Source organism: Pteropus medius, unplaced genomic scaffold (genome assembly GCF_902729225.1).
Source record: "Pteropus medius unplaced genomic scaffold, Ma_sr-lr_union100, whole genome shotgun sequence".
Lineage (NCBI taxonomy): Eukaryota > Metazoa > Chordata > Mammalia > Chiroptera > Pteropodidae > Pteropus > Pteropus medius.
Genome location: NW_024341139.1, coordinates 27,464 through 48,921, shown reverse-complemented (window position 1 = coordinate 48,921; position 21,458 = coordinate 27,464). Strand labels below are relative to the sequence as shown.

Here is a 21,458-nt window from a genome sequence, read left to right as displayed (position 1 = left end):
TCTGGAAAATGTTATTCATGAAATTAGTGGTGAGATCCCAGAATCTGTAATTGTAGATCACTCGCTTATTGATTCTGGTATCAATTGTGGTATGAGTATCAGCTCGTATGTTTAACAAATTGAAAGCTGGGAGAGGAGAGAGTCCTAGTTTATGCTCCAGGCGTATGATGCAGATCCCTGTCCTTGGGATTCCCTATCCTGTTGGGAAAAATTATTTGCTTAAGCTTTGGGAACGAAATGTTGCAGATAGACAACAGTGGAAACCATCCTTGAAACTAGCTCTCCACTAGGAGTATAGAGTAGTACTCGTTGCCTGATTCACGTAGGCTACCTGCCGACCTCAGAGTCAGTAAAATAGTGGAAGAATAAGATAGTGATCTCAGTCGATTCTATAGGAATTTAGTAACTTCAATTACGATGTTTTTTTCTGTCTAGTATTCATATTTTCCCTTTTTAAAGATTCTGAAATTCAGGGATATTTGACAATTGATAAGGTAGTGTGACTTTTCTCCTGCGGAGCTTTTATCTAATAAGATAACATTGTTACAATTGATACAATTTAGTAATGATTCTTCAAACAAAGGCTGTTTATTATTTTTGCTATGTAAGCAAATATTAGTAAGCCCATAATAAGTGTCAGTCACTGTTCTAAGTGCTGAAAAACACAGAACCATTCAATAATGACTCTCCTTCTTAGACCTTCTCATTTCAACGCAAAGGTCTTTTCTGACATTCAGTGGATTCTGGGCCCACAATGTGTATGTAAAAATATAAAAGAATGTATTAAAATGCACAAATTGTTATTTTCTCAGAAATAGAAATGCTCTGTTTTGTTAAAGAAGTTTCACGTCAGGAGGTGGCCTAAGAACAAAATAGATCTAAAAGTTATGACAACTGCTGTTCAGATTTCCAAGGTTCAGGTGAAGGTTGACACTTGCCTGCTAAGTAAAGGCAAAGATTTGAACCCCGTGCTACTACTGTGGGAGGAGCCAAGGAAAACGCCTCCCATTGCAGTCCCCGTCCACCAGGGGGTGTAGCTTCCTAACGCAAACACCTTTCAGATCTGAAACGCAAGGTTCTGTTTATGAATTCACTGTGACTTCCACATTTCTTCATGTTAAGAATCAAGAACATTGTTTAGACAATACTCTAGAGATAAACTCTTGTCCAGGCTTAGTGACTGTGGTCCTCTTAGTGCTTGGTAAGTAACATGCCTCTTAAAATACAGATTCTTTCTTCTATGAAGTAAGCAAAATCGTTAACCATAATTTTATTGAAGAACTTTGTGCCCAAGGTGACACAGATCTCTTTTATTTTTCCCCAGGACAAACCCGTGAAGACTCTGTGTCCCAGATGGGAGGCCAAATGACCCGTTCAGAAGGGGCTTCCCTGAATGTGAGCTGTACTTATTCAGCCTCAGGGTACCCTGCTCTTTTCTGGTATGTTCAATATCCCGGAGAAGGTCCTCAGCTCCTCCTGAAAGCCCAAAGGGCCAATGAGGAAGGAAAAAAGAAAGGTTTTGAAGCCATATACCACGAAGAAGCAAATTCCTTCCATCTGGAGAAAGCCTCCGTCCAAGAGTCAGATTTGGCCATGTCCTACTGTGCTCTGAGTGACACAGGGACAGAAACTCCTGGGGGAGCTGAGCACAAACTCTGAGCAGAACAAGGGGCCTGGCTGCTGAGAGTCTCTGACTGTTTGACCCACTGTGGTGGATTTTATTATTTAAGATCAAATACAGAATACCTTTCAGATAAATTTCCAATCTTTTTAGCACATGCATAGATTTGTTAGGAAACTTAGACCTCTAAACGCATAATATCTATGAGGTATCAAAGACAAAGGAACACCTTTAGGAGAAAAAGTAGTAAAACACAGATAGAAAAAAAGGTAAGTTGTTAAAATGTTGAAAATATTTTATCTGTATAGGTATAACTCCAAATTTCTTTTTGTGATATATTTCATGTATTAGAATATTAAAATTGACCCTCCTTGTAAATAAAAGCAATGTTTATAAACAGTTAAAGCCTCCCTTGTTTCAACTTTCCACTAATTACTTGTGCACAGAATAATTATAGACCATTTTCATAATGAGGGTTTTCCACTTCCTGTTAATATGCTTTTGAGGATTTAGAAAAGTGCCATTATAAATAGTTCAGAAAAAATTCCAAATTATAGAAGGACGAATGTTGAAGGACCACGGATAAAAACGTCAAAGCTGTTATTAGCATTTGGCTTCTTTATCTCTACTAGATCACGGCACAACATTTTCTTGATTTTAGTTTCCTCTTTTCTGTAACTCTTAATTTCTCCTTGGGTTTTCATCTCTGCCAGTTTCCCCCCCACCCCCGCCCCTCCTGTCTTTTTTCTATGTGAATCAGCCTCTGTCTTTCCTCTTTTTTCTTAGATCTTAGATCTTAGAATTAATGTAACTCCCTCACTTGGTGATGGACTCCTCGTTGACCGTCTCTTTAGCAGAATTGTCTTTCTTTTGGCATATCTGTGTGGTAGGTGTGCTGGGTGTAGCAGGTGAGGAAGGCATAGAAGAAAGAATCCCTTCCTATGTTCACAGTTTTTTATTGTTTTCTTTAAGGTTTATCTCTTAAGCAATATGTAGCAAAATTTTCTATTTCAATGTAATCAAATAATCTCCTTGTTATACATGTTTTCATTATGGATATATTCGGCTTCATTTTCTAGATTGTCTTCTGCTTCATTGATACAATTTTCTTTTTCTCTCTGCTGATTCAGAAAATGTAGAGTGTCTTTCTGTACTTAGATCAGTATCCATATATTGTGTTTGTGTGTGTGATCTGTGTGGTTTCTCCCCTTCTACATTCTGTTTCTTCTCGTTGGGTGGAGTTCCTCCCCTCTCATTTACCATCTTCACTGTGACCTCGATGACATTTGAAAGAAAGTGTACATTAGCTATATATTAGGACAGAAATTTCAGAGAAAGTTTATCAGAGGAACTGATAAATTATAGTTCTGATGCACTTTAAGAAGAATAATAAAATAGAAAACCGCTTCACACAAGGATCAGAAGTAAATTCTCACTCTTCCTCTTCAGAACCTTTGCCAGAGTGAATTTCACCTACTGGCCTCAAGGCTCATTCCTTAACTCCTTTCTAGTTTCTGCTCTTAGAGAAACATGTGGATATGTAAATAAAGATGAATGCTCAAAAGGTTTATTGTAGTGTTATATTTCATAGATAAAAGAAAACAACATTTTCGCTGTTCATCAAAGGGGAGGGACTGTATAAAAGGTAGCATCTCCACAATGTGAGATATAATGCTCCAGAAGGACCTATGTGTATTCACGATACAATTTATAAGATTTGTTATTGAGTTTATAAAACAAGTTGCAGAAAGGTATACACGATATGTAGATATGTATTATACTAAAGTATAAATAAAATATATTTTTTCTGGCGATTCACATTTATAGTAGAACATCTGAAAGCATCACCTTCAAATTGATCAAGATTTAGAAAGAATACGGGTAATACGTGATGGAAGAGTGAGAACTGGGAAGTGATACTCAAAGAAGATTTTAGTCTATATGTAATGTTTTATTATTTTTAATAATTCATATGTTTATGTATTCCTTCTATTGTTAAAAATGAATAAAATGTCAAATCTCTTATAAAGTTTTATCCATATCGTGTATTCTCCTCACCAGTAAAGAGAGAAAGGCAAAAATGACACTGTCTCTGTAAGATTTTGTTCAACCACCACAAGTATAAGTAGTTTTTCTTCCTCTGGAATCATGTAGCTTTTAGTTTCTTCAGGTCCTATTCTTTGACTATCTTAGAGTCGATGAATATTTTCTTTTCCGCTAGACCGTGCATTTGTATACTCTCTTCTTTTATATATTCTTAAACTCTATTAGATTGCCCCATTTACACTAAAACTTCAAAAGAGGTTAGTTGGTTAATTTGGAACTAGGGTAAAGAAATCAGGTAAATAACACAAGTTGAGATTTATCAAATAATTTTAAGATATTTATCCTCATGAAATGACATTGAGAAAGTAGATTCGGTTCATTTGTAATCCCCATTCAGTCTGGACAGTTATTTTGTGTTCTGAACATCAGGAAACATGGAGTGAATGAAGCTGGGGTAGCGTGACAGCTGAGTTAGTAGGTGTGGAATAGACTTTCTTGATGGTTTCTGCCCACTAGGGGCCTCTGTTTGACTAATAACAAATGGCCGTTTCTGTTGGTATAAAGACTAGAACAGTTAAGACAAGAACCAGTGAGCTGTGAGCCAAATTATAACGAGCAACAATAGAGAGAAAGGTAACATTGTTGGTGTTTAGCTTGTGTCAAGTTTTCAGGTCTGCCCCTCTATGTGATCTTTAGAAAGTGAGAGTCCTTATGCTATGAATTCTCGTGAGGATGGTTCTGAGCAGAGGCACTGGGGATGGGCATTAGCGTTCATTGTGAGCCTGGAAATTCAACAGAGAACATCGACCTAAGCAGGTTTCAATTTTTTAATTGTTACGACTAAAATTTCCCAAACCCACCAACTTAGAAAGTAATCCACTAGACCTCACATCCCAACTTTTTAGATATGATCCTGAAAATAGAAGGAAGTAGAATAAAAAGAAGATGAAGGAAAACATTAGGAATGCAAATACAAGGAGAGAGACAGGACAATATTTAATTTGAGCAGCAAAGTGTCATTACATCAGAATCAGCTGTGTGAGTCAACAGGGTGTCCATGAATTGGAGCGGAGATGTGGAAATTAAGTCATGATGGACATTATACACATATCTAATTTTTTACCAATCAAATTTTGATGGAATCATTTTCTATGCAGATGGTGGCTGTGTGTCTTGCTTTCCAGAGCCTTCTTGATTTCAAGAAAATATATATACTTCTGCAATACACAATACATACTGTCAGACAGTTTTCCATTATCAGAATTTTCATAAAACTGAATTCTCAAATTCTCTGTCTAACCATCCAATTTGGCAAATGAGATCACTCTTCCTAGGATTCTTGAAGGTCTACATAGCCCTCGATACATTGATTTTTCTAGAAACATTTACCCTTCCTCACACAAGTGCCCAAACTCATCTTACATAAGGGGTTTAAAAAAATCCTATTTCTTCATACATTGAAATAGTGCCCCTATCACTCCTGCACTGTTGGCACCCACTATTTTGGAGAAATGAGTATGCCATCTGACTGGGCCACTATGAGTGGAGTTTCCTGTTAAGTGAATGACAGGGCTCAGATGTAATTGGTGCTCAGTGAGTCTGGTGGAACCTAACGACTGAAAGACAGCATTTGCTGGTCCAGGACTCTACCCGCTCCAGAGCAGGGGCAAAGGCACCACAGCAACTGGGCAAGGAGTCATGGAGAGACACCGGGGAGCTCTGCTGGGGCTTCTGTGGGTCCAGGTTTGCTGTGAGTTGGCTCTGTCCCAGATGGGGGACTGGGGAGTGTTCAATAGGTGATGGTGGGAGGGAGAGAAAGGAGAGCTACACAGAGCTCCTAGACAGTCCTACTTCGGTGCTCCTTGGGATATTTTACAGATTTAGAACTGCATCACTAGTCCCCAGTGACATCATTTGTGTTTGTTTTCTGTTTTCCAAGCAGGGGTGAGAGGCCTGGAGGTGGAGCAGAGTCCATCCCTGAGTCTCCAAGAGGGGACCAACTCTACTCTGAGGTGCAAGTTTTCTGCCACTGTGACCAATGTGCAGTGGTTCCGACAGGATCCTGGGGGCGGCCTCACCAGTCTGTTTTTCCTGACTTCAGGGATGAAGACAAATGGCAGGTTAAGCTCCACAATGAATTTTAAGGAACGGAACAGTACCCTACACATCATGGCCTCCCAACTGGAGGACTCAGCTACCTACCTCTGTGCAGGGGAGGCACAGTGCTCCCAGGCGATCTGCAGCCTGTACCCAAACTGCAGCTGGGCCTGCAGCCCCACCCCTCCCACGGGGCAGGCATGTTGCTGGCACAGTTGCCTTTGCACAGTAAGCTTGTGGCAATCTTGAGCTCTGTAGAGCCCCACAGGGTGGTGGGCAATACATTTTATTTATAAATTATTACAAAATAAAAATATGTATGTGAATATTTCAATTAAACATATCAGAGACTTTTTAGAATCCTCTAAATGTTTAGAGACTCATGTTTTGAAAATTACTGCAACATTGGAATGCAAATATTTACAGGCTTAGAAATAGAAATTACATATAAAGATAATAGCTTCAATTTAAAAATTATTTTCATGTTAGTGCATTTTGAACTAATTGGACAATGTCATTTTTGAACAGATGTTTAAATTTTAATCTTCCTTGGATTTAAAAAGACAGTGATAGGATGCTTAAGTAAGCATTCTGAATTATTATATAGAAATCATGAAGCCACTTTTATTTTCCCAGAAGTCCTGTAGCACCATAGAAATTGACAAGAGGAAACACATAATACCCTCTGACACCATACATAGTTATTACAGTATTACTCACCATATCTCCTATTCTGTATTTACATCCCATGACTATTTTGTAACTGCCAATTAGTACTTCTTAATTCCTTCCCTTATTTCACCCAGTCCCCCAAACCCCTTCAGTCTGGTATCCATGAACCTGCATCTATGAGTTTGTTCCTGTTTTGTTTGTTAATTTTGTTTTTTAATTTCCACATATAAGTGAAATCATATGGCATTTTCCGTTTTCTATCTCCCTTATGTCACTTAGCGCAATACCCTCTAGGTATCCATGTCATCCAAGTGGTAAGATTTCATTCTTTTTTATGAAGAAGTAATATTCCATTGTATATACGTGTCACACTTCTTTACCCATTCATCCATTGATGAACACCCAGAAGAGCGATTACTGGGTCCTTTTCATAAAAGTCTGTTTTGTCTGGTATCAGTATTGCTACCCCAGCTTTTCTTCTTCATTTTGATTTTCATGACATTTGTTTTTCTGCCACTTTACTTTCAATCTGTGTGTGTTTCGATATGAAGTGAATCTCTAGCAGGCAGCATGTGAAAGCATCTTGGCTTCTTATCCATTCAGTCACCTTATGTGCCATGATTAGAGCATTTAATCCATTACTTTATTAATTATTTATTTAAAAATTTTTTAAGCGAGGCAACTATAGGGCTGGCTTAAATCAAAGATAAGCCTTTCAGTAAAGAAGTTGTATGCCTAGGGCATGACTACTCATCATAACCTGCCCAGTTAGGAATTTATGATCAGATTAGGCTGTGAGTTAATTATTCATAGAACTGCCTTTTTTTTTTTTTTTTTTTTTTGTCCACAGTTTCCCTTTTTGAACATAAATCAATCTCAAGTATATATTGATGACTAACCTTTTGTTTGGATTGTGTGGTCTCACAGCTCTAGGAAGTCTCAGTGTTCAGATCGGCCATTGGAGATGGGACAATACCTTGACCATAGGATCTGAGTTGAAGCTGAGTATTTCCCAGAAAGAGAAGGGCAGCTAAATAGAAGACAGTCAGGTCTTATGGTTTTCTTTGTGAATAAAACACTCTGGATCATTTCTATCCTGTGGACTGTCATGATTTCAGTTTTGCCTACTGTCTCATTTTTTTCTGTATTTGGAATTTAGTATAACATTTACATAAGCCATGAAAAGAATTTTACCACTTATCTAATACATGTTCAGTAATCATAAACCGTTGAACTACACAGAGAAAGCCGAAGATGAAATATAACTATTATTATGACTAATATCATTAGCAGACAGGTAAGGGCAATTAAACAAAATGGATTTTGAGTTCAATATTAATTTGGAGGTATACAGGCCTTGTCGATATCTTGAAATAGCTGTCTCTCTCTGACGTCATCATCTTCTCATCCTTGAGGAGTCTTTGAAGCCTATTGTCGGTAAAGGCAAGTGTCAGAGATAGGGGTAGATGTCCATTTGTGATTAGATGTTGATAAGGTCCCTTTCAATGGAGTTTGAGAATGTTCTTTATTTAATATCCTTTCAAAAAACATTATCTAAAGTCTCTATCTCCTGGGAGCTCGCTGTGAAAGGAAGCAGTTACCACATTGGCATTTTCTTGAAGTGACTCTCTTAAACCTTGGCAGTAGTGTAAGATGTCTTCTTTCGATAATGTCAGCTCATAAGCTCCTTCATCTAAGTTCAGCTTAAATGCACTATGATACATGATGGAATATAAAAAAAGAAAAATGGGGTATGCCAGGGAGCCAGGAAAAAAAAACAAAAACCAAGCGGCCATCTTGGGTTTCTTATAGCCCTGACTATTTATTTAATTTACAATCATTGTTTACCCACAACATATGCCCCGGAAGTTTTCCATCATTTATTTTACAATACTTCTCATGCAATTAAACTTTAAAAGACATATCCTTCGAGGTGTTCCGGGGCCCTTCTGGAATACCACAGACTTATTCCCATATATATTGAGATTTGCGCTCTTAAAACCTCAATATCTAATGAAAACTAAGAAGTAAGCAATTAACATTCTTTAGCTTGGCAGATTTACGAAGATATGTCATAATCTCTAGAAACATAGGCTCTTTTCTTGGCACGTATATTTCAGATATTTTATAAGCTCTAGAATCATTTTTCATAGACATCAAAATTAATTATTAATGTGGACTCATTTTTGTAAAACCCAGATAAAAGAAAAACATGTTTGTTTTACTTAAACCCACAAACTTAAGCTAACTTTTATTACTAAGGATTAATCTTCAATCATGTGAACTTGATCTAAGGCATTTGAATTAGTTTCTATTTCTGAGAATTTTAGAGTACCCAATCTGTAGAAGCACTTGTGGTTAAATTAATTTTAACAGTACTATCCAGAGGTAAGATGATTATCTCACATTTACAAAATACATATATAGACATGCACAGACAGGCAGGGACAGAGAATAGTTGGATCCAAATTTTGTTTTGGAGGCCTTTTACAGTTCATATGTGTCCTTGACAAGTCAAGTTCCAGAAGACCTTCCCCCATTCAAAATGACAGACATTTTTAATACCTCAAAGAATTTGATTGACTTCTAAATGACACCCTAGGTTGATCCATTTTTCTAAATGCTCTTTTTGAAACTTTGAGACCAAGTACATATGCTTTCCATTTTTTGGCCTAATTTTATAGCCAGATTTTTCCAATTGTGTGTGCAAAAGATTAACTTAGAAGTATTACAAACTTCTCATCTTGACCATCTTAGTACTAATGGGAGGCTGACTGTCGTGAGGCTTGTTGGCCTCGGAGACACAATTTTTCATGTTAACTTTGAGATCTGTAGAGTCTGAACAAAGTTCTAGGGAAAACCACCCTTTACAGGCACATGTCCAAATGACCCAAATGCAGTGGATGTTCTTATAGGATTGCTTTAGGCCCTGGAAGTTATTCTTCCTCAGGCAAACCTACGAAGACTTTTAATCACCTAAGAATACCTGAACAAGGGCCAGCGAGAGTTTACCAGATGCTGGCAGAACCTTGACACTTTCTAGGCATAGAATCCTCTCTCTCGGGGTGATCCAATTTCAGGGCATCCTGACCTTCTTCTGGGGCTGCTGCCGGCTTCTCTGGGATTGTCTATGTTATGGCACTGGACAACTCCAGGAGCCCATCTCTATTATTTAGGATTTGAGGATCTGAACAATTATCGTCACTCCATTGGCTATTCAGGTTGGGGAAGCAAGCGTCCTTTTCTTTCAGAGCTAAAGAGAGTTCAGTCTCCCATTGAACCAGCATAGATTTTTTTCAGACTCTCAGTCATAAATCTAAAAGTCAAAATTAAAGTAACAAGCTATTTTGTTTTCTTTCCCTGGGTTCTCTTAACCCTTATCCACCTTGAGATTTTCTATGAACAGGTCTAAGCCATTGCCTACTATTGAAAACAGAGTCTCGGGATTCCAAGAAAAGTTCACCTGATTCAGAGTGGGAGCCCCACTTGTGCTTGTACCCAGCACTAGATCCAGGCTGCCGAGTGGTCTTGGGTGGTCTGGGGTGGTCTTCTTTGAAATCCTGCCAACTACACCCAGTAAATGTTGATGTAAGAAATGTCCAAACCTGTAAAGAAGTTTTATGAGGTTATTTAAGCCAAACTGATGACATATAGCAGGGAGCAAGATCTAAAGCTCTTTGCAGAATAACAGTTTTGTAGTTACTTTTATGCATTTAAAATGAATTAGGGGACATCATGAAGATTACATGAAGATAGGAGAAAGCAAGTGGAGGTCAGATTACACGATAGTTGAGATTATATGCTCTCTCGAGAGTGGTTATGGCTCATTTCAAAAGTGTGTTAACTTAGATGCACAAAACAATGGACAGGGCTTGCTTAAAGCAAAGATAAAACCTGTTACTAAAAAAGTTATCTGCCTAGTGAGTGAATACCCACCATGACCCGCCTGGTTAGGACTTTATGATTAGATCACCCCAACTGACTCTTATATTAAAGGAAGTTTCATTCTTGCTATAAAATGTTTCTGTACATCAGTGGACATGTCTCTAGCAATCCCAGAAGCTGATATTGAGCTAGAAGCTTTTGTGTTTGGAGGCAAATCCATACTATCTGAAGATCCTATCTTGTGCTGAAAATAACATTGTTCAACTGTATCGGTCAGTTGGGCAGATGGGTATATGTAGGTAGCATATTTGAGGCAAAATTTCCATTAAAATTTACCATTAGAATATTTTGCCTGATGTTCACAGGCCAATTGAATTATCTGAGAATCATTAAAATCCTAAGGGAGAAGAAAGTGATGCTTGATAATTTTATAGGGATTTAAAAACTTCAATTCTATTTTCGTTCAATGCTAAGAGTTACATATTTTTCACTTTCAGGTCAATATATATGTAATATAGAATTCCCATTTTTCTTAGGAAAGCTTTTTTTATATTGTTTCTTTCAATTAATGTGTCAACCATGTGGTATTTCAAATAGCAGAAACTCCTCAACCAAAGACCATTCATTTATTCATTCATTTATGCCCTGAAGAAATATCTTTTGCCACCTGCTAAGTGTCCAATATTGTTGCAGGTGTGGAAATACAGTGGTGAAAAAAAGTTTCGGTGTCATCCCACATCCCTCTACTGGTTATTAGATATATGTTATTGATATTCTTCTGATTTTATCTTTAAAATTTCTTACATAATGTTTCTGTGAATCACAAGGAAGTTAAAAATGGATAAATAAGAAAAGTAGAATTGAATTCTCAGAAATGTCATGGTATGGAGCTTCCAAGTCATCAGTGTGCTGGGAAAAAAATAGGCTTATGAAAAGTACAAAGTATTCTTTTGCTTTTCAAAGGACCATTCTGACAGTTAACAGGTGTCGTTAATAAAATAAAACCAGAGGTGAGGATAAAAGACTGTTGAGAGAACAGATTGACATTCCCATGAGTTTAGCTTAGCATCTTGCCCACAAGGGGGTGTATTTCCCTGACACATGTACACTTCCTGCTTAAATTCTCAGCTCACATTCATCCTCTCACTGTGACTTTGTTTCTTTACACTAAGAAGTCAAGACCCAGCGAGAACAGGTACTCTAAGAATGAATTCTTGTCCAGGATCAGTGATCATGCTAATCTTATTGTTTGGTAAGTCAAATGGCACCTAAAGCTTGAAGTCTTTCCTTCCATTATATTGGAAATCTTTAACCACGATTTCTCTAAGAGTAAAGCCACAGAACATGCTTGAGGTAACCAGAACCGTTATTGTTATTTTTATTTTTCAGGAAGAAGCAATGGAGACTCAGTGAACCAGACACAAGGCCAAGTGACCCTTGCAGAAGGGGCTTCCCTGACTGTGAACTGCTACTACGAAAGCTCACAGTACCCCGCTCTTTTCTGGTATGTTCAGTATCCCAGAGAAGGTCCACGGCTCCTCCTGAAAGCTGTGAGGGACAATGACAAGGGAAGTAACAAAGGTTTTGAAGCCACATACCGCAAAGAATCAAATTCTTTCCACTTGGAGAAAACCTCAGTCCGAGAGTCAGATTCAGCTATGTACTACTGTGCTCTGAGTGACACAGTGACAGAAACTGCAGGGGGAGCTGAGCACAAATTCTGAGCTGCAAGGGGGAGCCTGGATGCTTAGTGTCTGACTCTGATTCACTCTGGTTTAGGGACCAAGATATAGTCTACTATTTTTGTCACCCTACACTCTTGTTGTAATGAAAGTCATTCAAATGAACTCGAACAACACAGCAGAGGAACAATAAGTAAACATGCCTTGTATGAGGTGCTTTAATGGTGAGAGTGAAAACAGAGTTTGTCAGCATAGTGTTTTAATCACAGCTGAAATGTGTGATTTTCAAATATAAAGCTTCAAGATGAATGAAATGTTCTGTGTGTTCATCCTCGCTTAAAATTCTAGCCCCTGACCTTGTCCCAGGTCATCCAGGGATATGTTGTATTTGAAGACACATCTGTAATGGATGGGGTTGCAAATGCTTAATGTCTCCTTGACAAGCTGGGTTAAAAGGAGATGATATCTAGGGAAACGTTTGCCCAAGAAACAATAGATTCTTAAAGGAAGAAAGAAACACAAGAGAAGGAGAGAGAATCTCACCTATGATAATACATATGGAAAGAGAAGACACAATTTGATTAGCTTTTTTTTTTTTTTTTTTTTTTTTTTAACCGCCTATAGTACCTGGTCTTCCTAGGTGGTCTCCCATCCATGTACTAACCAGGCCCAATCCTGCTTAGCTCCCGAGATCAGATGAGATCGGGCACGTTCAGGGTGGCATGGCCATAGACTTGATCAGCTTTAACATAAGTATATGCCACAATCAAGGTAATGAGCATTTCTATCACCCTCACAAGGTTCCTTTTGGGCTTTACAGTCAGTTCCTCCCTCAGAAAACCATCATCTATGTGTTGCTCTAGATTACTTTGCATGAGTTTAGGTATACTATTTTATTATTGCTTTTCTGTTTGACCCATCTTTATTTTTTGTCCTCTCTTTTCTTTCTTTCTTTTTTTTTTTCTTTTCTAATGGTTTAGGAATACCTGAATATTTCTTAACATTCTATTTTATCTATTGACTTTTTGGCATTTCTTTTTGCACTTTTTTGAGTGATCGTTTTAGAGATTACAACATAAATGCCTACTATTCAGAGGCTACTGAGTGTTAATATTGTGTTATTTCACGTAAAATGTTGAAACTCTGAATGTCTCTTTACCCACTGGTACTGGTTATGGTTGTTCATATATATTACATCAACATACATTGAAAACCCCACTATGAACAGTTGTGTACATTTTAAAACTTGACGGAAGAATAAGAAGTTGTTTCTAGTTGTCGTTATCATTTCTGTTGTTCTTCCTTTGTTCCTGGAGAATCAAGTTTTCATCTGACACCAGGGATTATGCCTGAAATAATGCATTTCTCTTAACCTTCAAAAATTTCCTTTAGCATTTTTTCTAGAACAGCTTTGCCGCAACTATATTTTTTAGTTGTCTTTGAACTGAAATGACTTTTTTTCACCTATGTTTTGAAAAGGTTTTCTACTGGATCTGCAATTTTGTATTTTTCTTTTTTTGCACTTTGTTTTATTTTAATTAATTAGTTATATTTGTAAATGAATAACATTGTTTAATAATATTATATAAATTTCAGGTATACGATATTATAATTTGACATCCGTATATCCACAGTATGCTCACCAGCAAAAGTCTAGTTTCCATGAGTCACTATGCATGTACCCCTTTACACATTTTGCCCTTCTGCCATTTTCCTTTCCCTTCGGTAACCACTCATCTGTTGTCTATATCTATGTGTTCATTTTTGTTTGGTTTGGCCATTTGTTTCTTATTTTTCATTCCATGCGTGAGTGAAATCATATAATTTATGTCCTTTTTGTCTGACTTATTTCACTTAGCATAATACCCTCAAGGCCCATCCGTATTGTTGCAAAGGGCAATATTTCATCTTTTTTATGGCTGTGTAATATTCATTGTATATATACAGCATCTTCTACCCTTGGTTTGGTCGAAGGATACTTAGGTTGTTTCTACATCTTGGTAAATATATTGCAATAAACACATAAATGCATATGCCTTTTAAAATTAGTGCTTTTGCATTTTTTGGCTAATTTCCCAGAAGTGCAATAGCTGGATCATATGGTAGTTCTAGTCTTAATTTTTTGAGGAATCTCCATAGTGTTTTTCACAGTGGCTGCACCAATTCACAATTCCACTAACATTTTTGCACTTTAAAAATGTTGTTTCACTGTCTCCATGTATTTTCACTGTGTTTGTGCTTTGTGATGAGAAGTCAATTGGCTTTAAATCAATTGCTCCCCAGTATAATACATTGTTTTCTTTACTAGCTGCTCCCACTCCATCTCTCTACTGTTTCTCTCTATATATAGATTCTCGAATACATATATATATACATATGTTTTTCTCTAGCCAATACATTTATATATATTATATATTACATTATTATCTAAACTTTGGTTGTCAGAAATTTAATTATGATGTATTTAGGTATAATTTTATTTGATGATTTTCCTTTTTGGGGTTTGCGGAGATTCTTGAATTTGTATTTCTGTCTTTCATTAAATTTGTCAAAGTTTTGGCCATTCTTTCTTCAAATATGTTTTATGCTTTAATTTCTCCTTTTTTTTTTTCCTTCTGGGATTCTAATTAAATATGTTTTGGACTTTTATATGTATTGCCAGAAGTCTCCAGGGCTCTGTCCATTTTTTGTTTCAATATATTTTTTTGGAATTAAGTTTTATCAGGGTTTCTTGACTTTGACACTATTAACATTTAAGCTGAATAATTTTTTTTTATTGGTGGGAGACTGTCCAGTAAATTGTAGGATTTTTAAAAGTACCTGTGGTCTCTACTCACTATAGGTTCCAGTAGTACTCTATCTTCAAGTCGTGGCAAACAAAATTTTCCAAATTTGCCAAATGACACCTTGTGGGAGGCAAAGTCATCTTCAATTGGTAATCACTGAGTTAGATAATTTATAGAGATCTCTTTTCAAGTTCACTTACTCTCTTTTCTGTCATTTTTACTCTGCAATTGGGCCCTTACTGTGAGATTTTATTTCATGTGTTGTATTTTTTAGTCATAAAATTTCCTTTTGCTTCTTTTTGTAGGTTCTGTTTCTTTGTTGTGAATTCCTATTTAATCATTTCTTTTGTTGACTCCTCCCATTCCCCTAAAAAAGTCCTTTCAAAGGCAACAAGCATTTATTTGAGATCAATAAGAAAAGCTATTCAGATTGCACAGATTTAGGCAGAAGTCCAAATAGTGTTTTGATTAGGAGACAAAAGCAATGAGAACTTAGGAGAATGGGAAGGAAACATCAATCAAAGGAAGCAGGCACTGCTATTGGTGCAGATGGTGTAACAGAGTGATGTTAGTTTTAGACAAGTAAAAGCTATTTTTCAGTTCCGTAGTCATCAGTCAATTAGTCACAACTGCTTTCTTGCTATCTTTGCAAACAGTTCTTTGGGAAACAAGTTTGCTTTACACCCAGTCCAAAGGTTGCTTTGCTCTGTTTCAACATTCAGAAGATTTGAGGCTAATGTGCAAGGCAGTTCCTCTGGCATGGCAGCTCCGACTTCATTTTAAAGTGTCTCTATTTATATTATTTTGACAATTTCAAGTGTGCTTCCTTTTAAGAGTTTTTTCTTTTAATGAGTTTCAGCATCTTCTTCATCATGGCGTTTCTCTTAGTTGATGCTCTTTTACTAAGATACACATTAATCAATTTCTCTGGCTATGTGTATGTGTGTGTGTGTGTGTATGTGTGTGCGTGCATGCATGCATGTCTGCGTGTGTGTATGTGTGTTTTAAAAGAAACAACAGGTCCAAGGTGAAGTCCCTAGACTCCGGGACAACAAATCAAGACTTAATTGCTGTTTCAGCCCTCCGAGTGTGAGCTTAAACCAATCAGTCTGGAATTTCCAGACAAACACTAGCGTGGTACCCTGCCTGATAGGACCCCTGCCAACCTCCCTCCCGCTCCAAAGAAAGGTGATCTTGCCCGAAAAAGTATTTTCCTTTGCTAATAATTTCTTGTCTTGCCCAATTTCAGCCTTAAAACCCCTTTTATTTTGTACAGCTTCTCAGCCCACATCTTGGTGGTGTGCTGTTCTATTCATGGTCATTTAATAAGGTCAATTAGATCTTTGAATTTATTCAGCTGAATTTTGTTTTATAACATTTGTATGTTGAACAATTTTGGAAGACATCTTAAACATTTTTAAATGTTTTATTGTGTAAACTCTTTTATATTTTTGTAATAATCTTTGGGAGAATGTTCATGCTTTCGTTTTAGCAAGAAATCAATCTAGTTTTATTCAAATGGTAATTTTTGTCTCCATTTGTGAGTGAGTCAGTTCAGTTCTCCAAACATTTTCTATGTTTCTGTGGGTCTTTCTCAGTCACATATTGCTCAGAAATTAGTCTAAAACTTGTCTGGGAGGGTCAATATCAGATCTGTTCCTGAAACTACTACTACATTGGATTGAGTCTGTCTTACATGTGTCTGCTCAGTATAGTTTGAACTAGGGCAATGGTTCACATCTCAGCTCAGCTACCTCAGCTTTGTTCTTCTGGTCTGGGTCTGCCCCATGCATGTACTGTTTTGGGATTAGCCTGGGACTTAGGCTGTTCTCCATGTCTTTCTTTAGGATCCCTCCACACCAGCCCAGTCCACAGGTCAGAAAGACCATGTCCCTTTCCATTTTATCTCTGGGTTATTGCCACCCTGCCATCAGAGGCCTGCCTCCAGAGCAAAACTAAAAGAAAATAATAAAATGTGACATTTATCTGAGCAGGCTGCTTCTCTAAATTTTGACTTCCTTACACAATTTGCCTGCTTTTGTATAATTTTCAGAATCCACAGGAAAATAAGAAAGATCTTGTTTTTATCTATGCTTTAAGTATTGCAATTTTTTTTCTAAATTTCAAATGTTTTGAAATCTGCATCAATTTTTAAGAGCATGTGAAGGCATGGTACAACTAATCAGTATATTTTCAGTTCCTAAAACAGTTGTTTTGTTTTCAAATTCCTTTTCTCTCCATTTAAAAAAATTTCTTAATTATTGCTTTTTTCATGGACCATGGTTTATGTTGTTCTAGGCTGTCTATGGAGACTCTTCACTCTTTCCGGCAATCACTGTATATCTTAGAATCCTGTCAACATTCTGAAGGGTGAATATTCTATTTCTAATGTTATTCTTTTTCAGCTCAGAGATGTTGCTTATACCACCAGTGAAGAATGGAAAATTGCCTTGCATTCTTTCTATACAGAGGAAACAGCAGTGTTCCAGGGTATGAGACAATGTTGGGGCCTTTGATTTTGTCCATGAATGGCTTTTCCAAAGTCCAGCAACATTGAGAGGAGTAAAAATGACCACCAGCCTGAAAGGTAGTAGGAATTGCTCCTTATAGCTTATTTTTGGTTATGGTTTTTTCTGTCCTAACTTAATCCTCAATGTTATCCTACCTACTTTCTATATTCTGAAAGTAGATACAAATCTCTCATCTCAAGACGATCCTTATTGTGTTTATTCCTTGATTTTGATTTATTCTCTTTATATATATATATATTTCTATTTTTAGTTAAGAGGACATTTAAAAGACATGGAAAGCGAGTATATAGTAGCCCTGGGAATCAGAAGTTTGGCTTTATGTACTACAAATTCACAAATGAACAACATTAGTAAATCTTCTATGTGGAAGTCAATCTCTGTGGAATGAACAAGTGACTGAGGAACCCCCAGGAGAGGTCTGGGTTCATGTTCTTGGAATCAAAGAAAAGAAGTGTTCCGATTTTGTCAAAGAGCTTATTTGTTCAGAGAGAAAGCAGTTGAATTAGTCTTTTCTCAGCTGTTCAGAGCTTGCTTTCTTGGTGTGGTTGTAGGTCCTTCAGCACTTGAGTAAAGCCTTCAATCCGGTGACTACTTGCCAAGAGCAGCACTGCCTTCATTTAATGAGGCTTGTCTTTTTCTCTATAGGTTACTGAGCCTCATGTCGGTTGCATGAGCATCAGCCAAGATACATGTCTCTGCCATCATTCATAAGCACATGGCAGCCCTGGGCCATCAAAACGCGGTTAGAGGCATTGCGTCTGATTTGCAAAGATGCTCACGAACTTGAATTCTATGTCTGATGTATTTTTTAAAACTGATTTCTCTGCTAAGTAACTCATTAGTCTACTTTTATATGACATCCATTTTTAATTGGGCTATAGAGCTAATACACCATCAGTGATTAGGGAAGGAAGAAAAATGTGTGGAAATTTTGATGTATCTCAGAAAATAGAAGGAACCCACTGATGAGTTCTCGGTGGGGCCTCAGGACCTTTGGTTGTGCACCTGGCCTGCAGAGGGCGATGTTACACTGACTAGAGATAGAACAAGATCAGTATCATCTGCTCAGCTCCTCCCTGCAGCTGGCTGAGCTTTTGTAGACATAGAGGTGACAAAAATCAGATGTCAGAAAGCTCCAGGCTCATCTCAGCAACTTTTGCATTTTTATCTACAAGAGCAAGCTTCTTCCCTCCACCTCCTACTTCCAAGGTTTCTGCAGCCATTTGCCTGCCTGCTCAGCGCAGATTTTCCAGAAAATATCCCGTGGTGTTTCTCTTGTTCAGCCATGCACCTGTTGCTCGTCTCAATACTGGGGATGATATTTGCCTCGAGTGAGTGAAATTTCATAATGCTCTCTAGTTCTACAGATTCTGAGTGGAAATACTTAAGTTTCACAGTGAAGTCTGCACTGCATTCACTGATAAAACATTGATTTTGCAGGAGACGCCAGAGCCCAGACGGTGACCCAGCCTGACAGCCACATCGCTGTCTCTGAAGGAGCCTCACTGGAGCTGAGGTGCAAGTTTGAGTATAGCGGAACTCCTTATCTCTTCTGGTACGTCCAGTACCCCAGCGAAGGCCTCCAGCTTCTCCTCAAATACTATTCAGGGGACACCTTGGTTAAAGGCGACAAAGATTTTGTGGCTGAATTGAGGAAGAATGAGTTTTCCTTCAACCTGGAGAAATCCTCAGCCCGTCTGAGCGACTCAGCTGTGTACTTCTGTGCTGTGAGTGACACAGTGCCTGAGACTGCAGGGGAGCTGAGCACAAACCACTCATGGTCGTGGAGGTTTTGGAGACTTTAGATCTCTTCCTGTGCTATTTTTAAAGATCTGTTTTCATATGACAGCAAATGAGGCGAAGAGAGCAGAGGAGACTCAGGTTCTTTGATATAATCCTACAAATCCGTGTCTGATGAACTTTATTTCAGAAGCTTTTTGCTCTTCTTTGTAAGAACTACATCATCATAAATAGTATTCGAGAAAAATGAAGGAGACAGTGTTCTTGTCACATACTCATCACAAGCTCAGGCCCTTGCCTTGAGGTTGACTGTTTTAATGGATCGACTCAGTTGGTTTTTATTTTCCTTGTATCTCTCTAGCAAACCAGAAATCAAAAGCTGAACTCCTCACTTTTTTTCTCTGAAAATTTTCCTACATGTCTACTTGGTTATTTATGGACAATGATCTTGGAATATTTTTGTCTGAGTCTCACTGTACCAGTTACAATGTGTCAGTGTATTTTGTCTGAGTTCAAGTACCTGTAGTCAGGAGGGATTCTGAAAAATTATTGGCAGCCCTGGGCCATCAGGGCTAAGATTGATTAGATTCGTGAAGAGCTTTGTAAAGTGTCACGATCATGTTAATTCTGGCAGCTACTTAAGAGTAGAGTAGAGAAAAGACTTTTTCTCAGTTATAAAAGTGGCTTTCTATTGTCATATCTTAAATCTAGAAATCTATCGCAGACATTTGTGAGTACAATCCCTTTTGCTGCCTTTTTGCAGCTTTATAGATATTTTCTGATTTTTTTCATTCTATTTTTTTAACTCTCCCTGTTGGAATATTAGAGATGGAACCTGAAATGTTAACATCGTCATAATTAATCACGTAGTAAGTTTAGCTGTGTCACATTCGGTTGGAAACACTGATTAAGATTTTGGTGGATACTGGATCTGAGATAAATTTATGACCCATTATAAACCTTTTTGGAAAGAACTTATAGGACGCTTTTATGGTCCTTGTGTTCTTGAAGCCTTGGAGAGGAATAAATACTTTGGAGTAAGAAGAGAATGAGGAGGGAGATTTCTTGCTGCTCTTTGCCTTACACTGTGATGCATAAGAAGATAGGTGCATAGGAGCCCTCAAAATACAGAGTGAATAATTTGATTGTGACCAATATGATATTAAATCCAAATGGTGAACCAGGAGATCAACAGTAATTTTTAGGGGCTAGTGATAAGGTTATATGTGATAACATGTTGGAGTGACTGCTAGAAGGGTATAAAGAATTAAATGGGTGTAAGAAATGTGTGCTCATTTAAGGTCTGTTTCCCTCCCTCCCTTCTTTTCTATATTTGGACCACACTCTCTTCTACCTCTGACTATTTTCAGGTGAATCGCTGTCATTGTCTCAGCCATATTGCCCAAAGGGACACTGAGGCACTGTATGCAGCTTGCTATGAGGAGAACTGTCATTCTATTTTGATTTTGGACTATTGTTGGGTGTTGAAAAAAAGAAGTTTCACACCACGCAGCTTGGATATCATATGACCACCTCCCAACCCTAACTGCCTGAGAAATCAAAGTAGTTTTTTTCCTTCCTTCCTTCCTCCCTCCCTCCCTCCCTTCCTTCCTGCCTCTTCCTTCCTTCCTCCTTCCTTTTTCCCTCCTTCCTTCTTCCCTCCTTCCTTCTCTTTCTTTTTCCCTACATTCTTTCCTTTTTTCTTGGTAATTTGTGATTTATATAATTATATAATTTTTATGAGAAAATTCCTACAATAAAGAATTTTATATGAATAAACAGGAAATTTTGATTTTATTTTATTAACTAAATTAATGATTCTGAATTATCATGTTATTAAGTAGTCTTATTACATACCCCATCACTGAGAATCAGCTGGCCTAATTGAAAGATGGAACAGCTTACTGGAGACTGAGTTCCACGTCCAGTTGGGAGGCAATACTCTGCCAGGATGAAGTTAACAAGACTCAGCACATGCTTTGAATCAGAGACTCTCATATGTTACTGTGTCCCAAATGGCCACAGTACATGAGTCCAGGAATCAAAAGGTGGACATGGTATTGGCCCCTCTCACTTTTAATCTTAATAAGGCACTAATTGACTTTTATATTCCCACCCTGGCAACTTCATGCTGTGCTGATTTTGAAGTCTTTATCCCTAAAGGAAGAATTCTTTACCAAGGGACAAAAAAATGACTCCACTCAATGGACGAAGAGACTATCTTCTGGATATTTTGAGCTCTTTAGCCATTGAACCAACATAGAAGAAAAAAATCTGTTGGCTGTCTTGATTGATCCTGAGTAACGGGAAGAAATTGTATTGCTTGTACACAATAAAAGCAGTGAATACTATGTTTGGAGTCTTAATACTTTCACCGCCAATGGTAAAGCTCATGGAA

General features: G+C 37.6%; 1 pseudogene and 3 gene segments (V, D, J or C); 3 read left to right on the top strand and 1 right to left on the bottom strand.

The window, feature by feature from the left end:
- Positions 1 to 5,230: 5,230 nt before the first annotated feature.
- On the top strand, positions 5,231 to 6,013 carry LOC120592248 (T cell receptor alpha variable 22-like). The segment is given in 2 exon segments: positions 5,231 to 5,417; positions 5,610 to 6,013. Coding segments are annotated over 2 exon segments (456 nt in total).
- A 5,320-nt stretch (positions 6,014 to 11,333) lies between these two features.
- LOC120592261 (T cell receptor alpha variable 9-1-like) lies at positions 11,334 to 12,317 on the top strand. The segment is given in 2 exon segments: positions 11,334 to 11,573; positions 11,711 to 12,317. Coding segments are annotated over 2 exon segments (381 nt in total).
- Positions 12,318 to 12,618: 301 nt separating this feature from the next.
- LOC120592286 (uncharacterized) lies at positions 12,619 to 12,737 on the bottom strand (annotated as a pseudogene).
- A 5,376-nt stretch (positions 12,738 to 18,113) lies between these two features.
- On the top strand, positions 18,114 to 19,423 carry LOC120592254 (T cell receptor alpha variable 8-3-like). The segment is given in 2 exon segments: positions 18,114 to 18,651; positions 18,761 to 19,423. Coding segments are annotated over 2 exon segments (411 nt in total).
- The last annotated feature ends 2,035 nt before the right edge of the window (positions 19,424 to 21,458 follow it).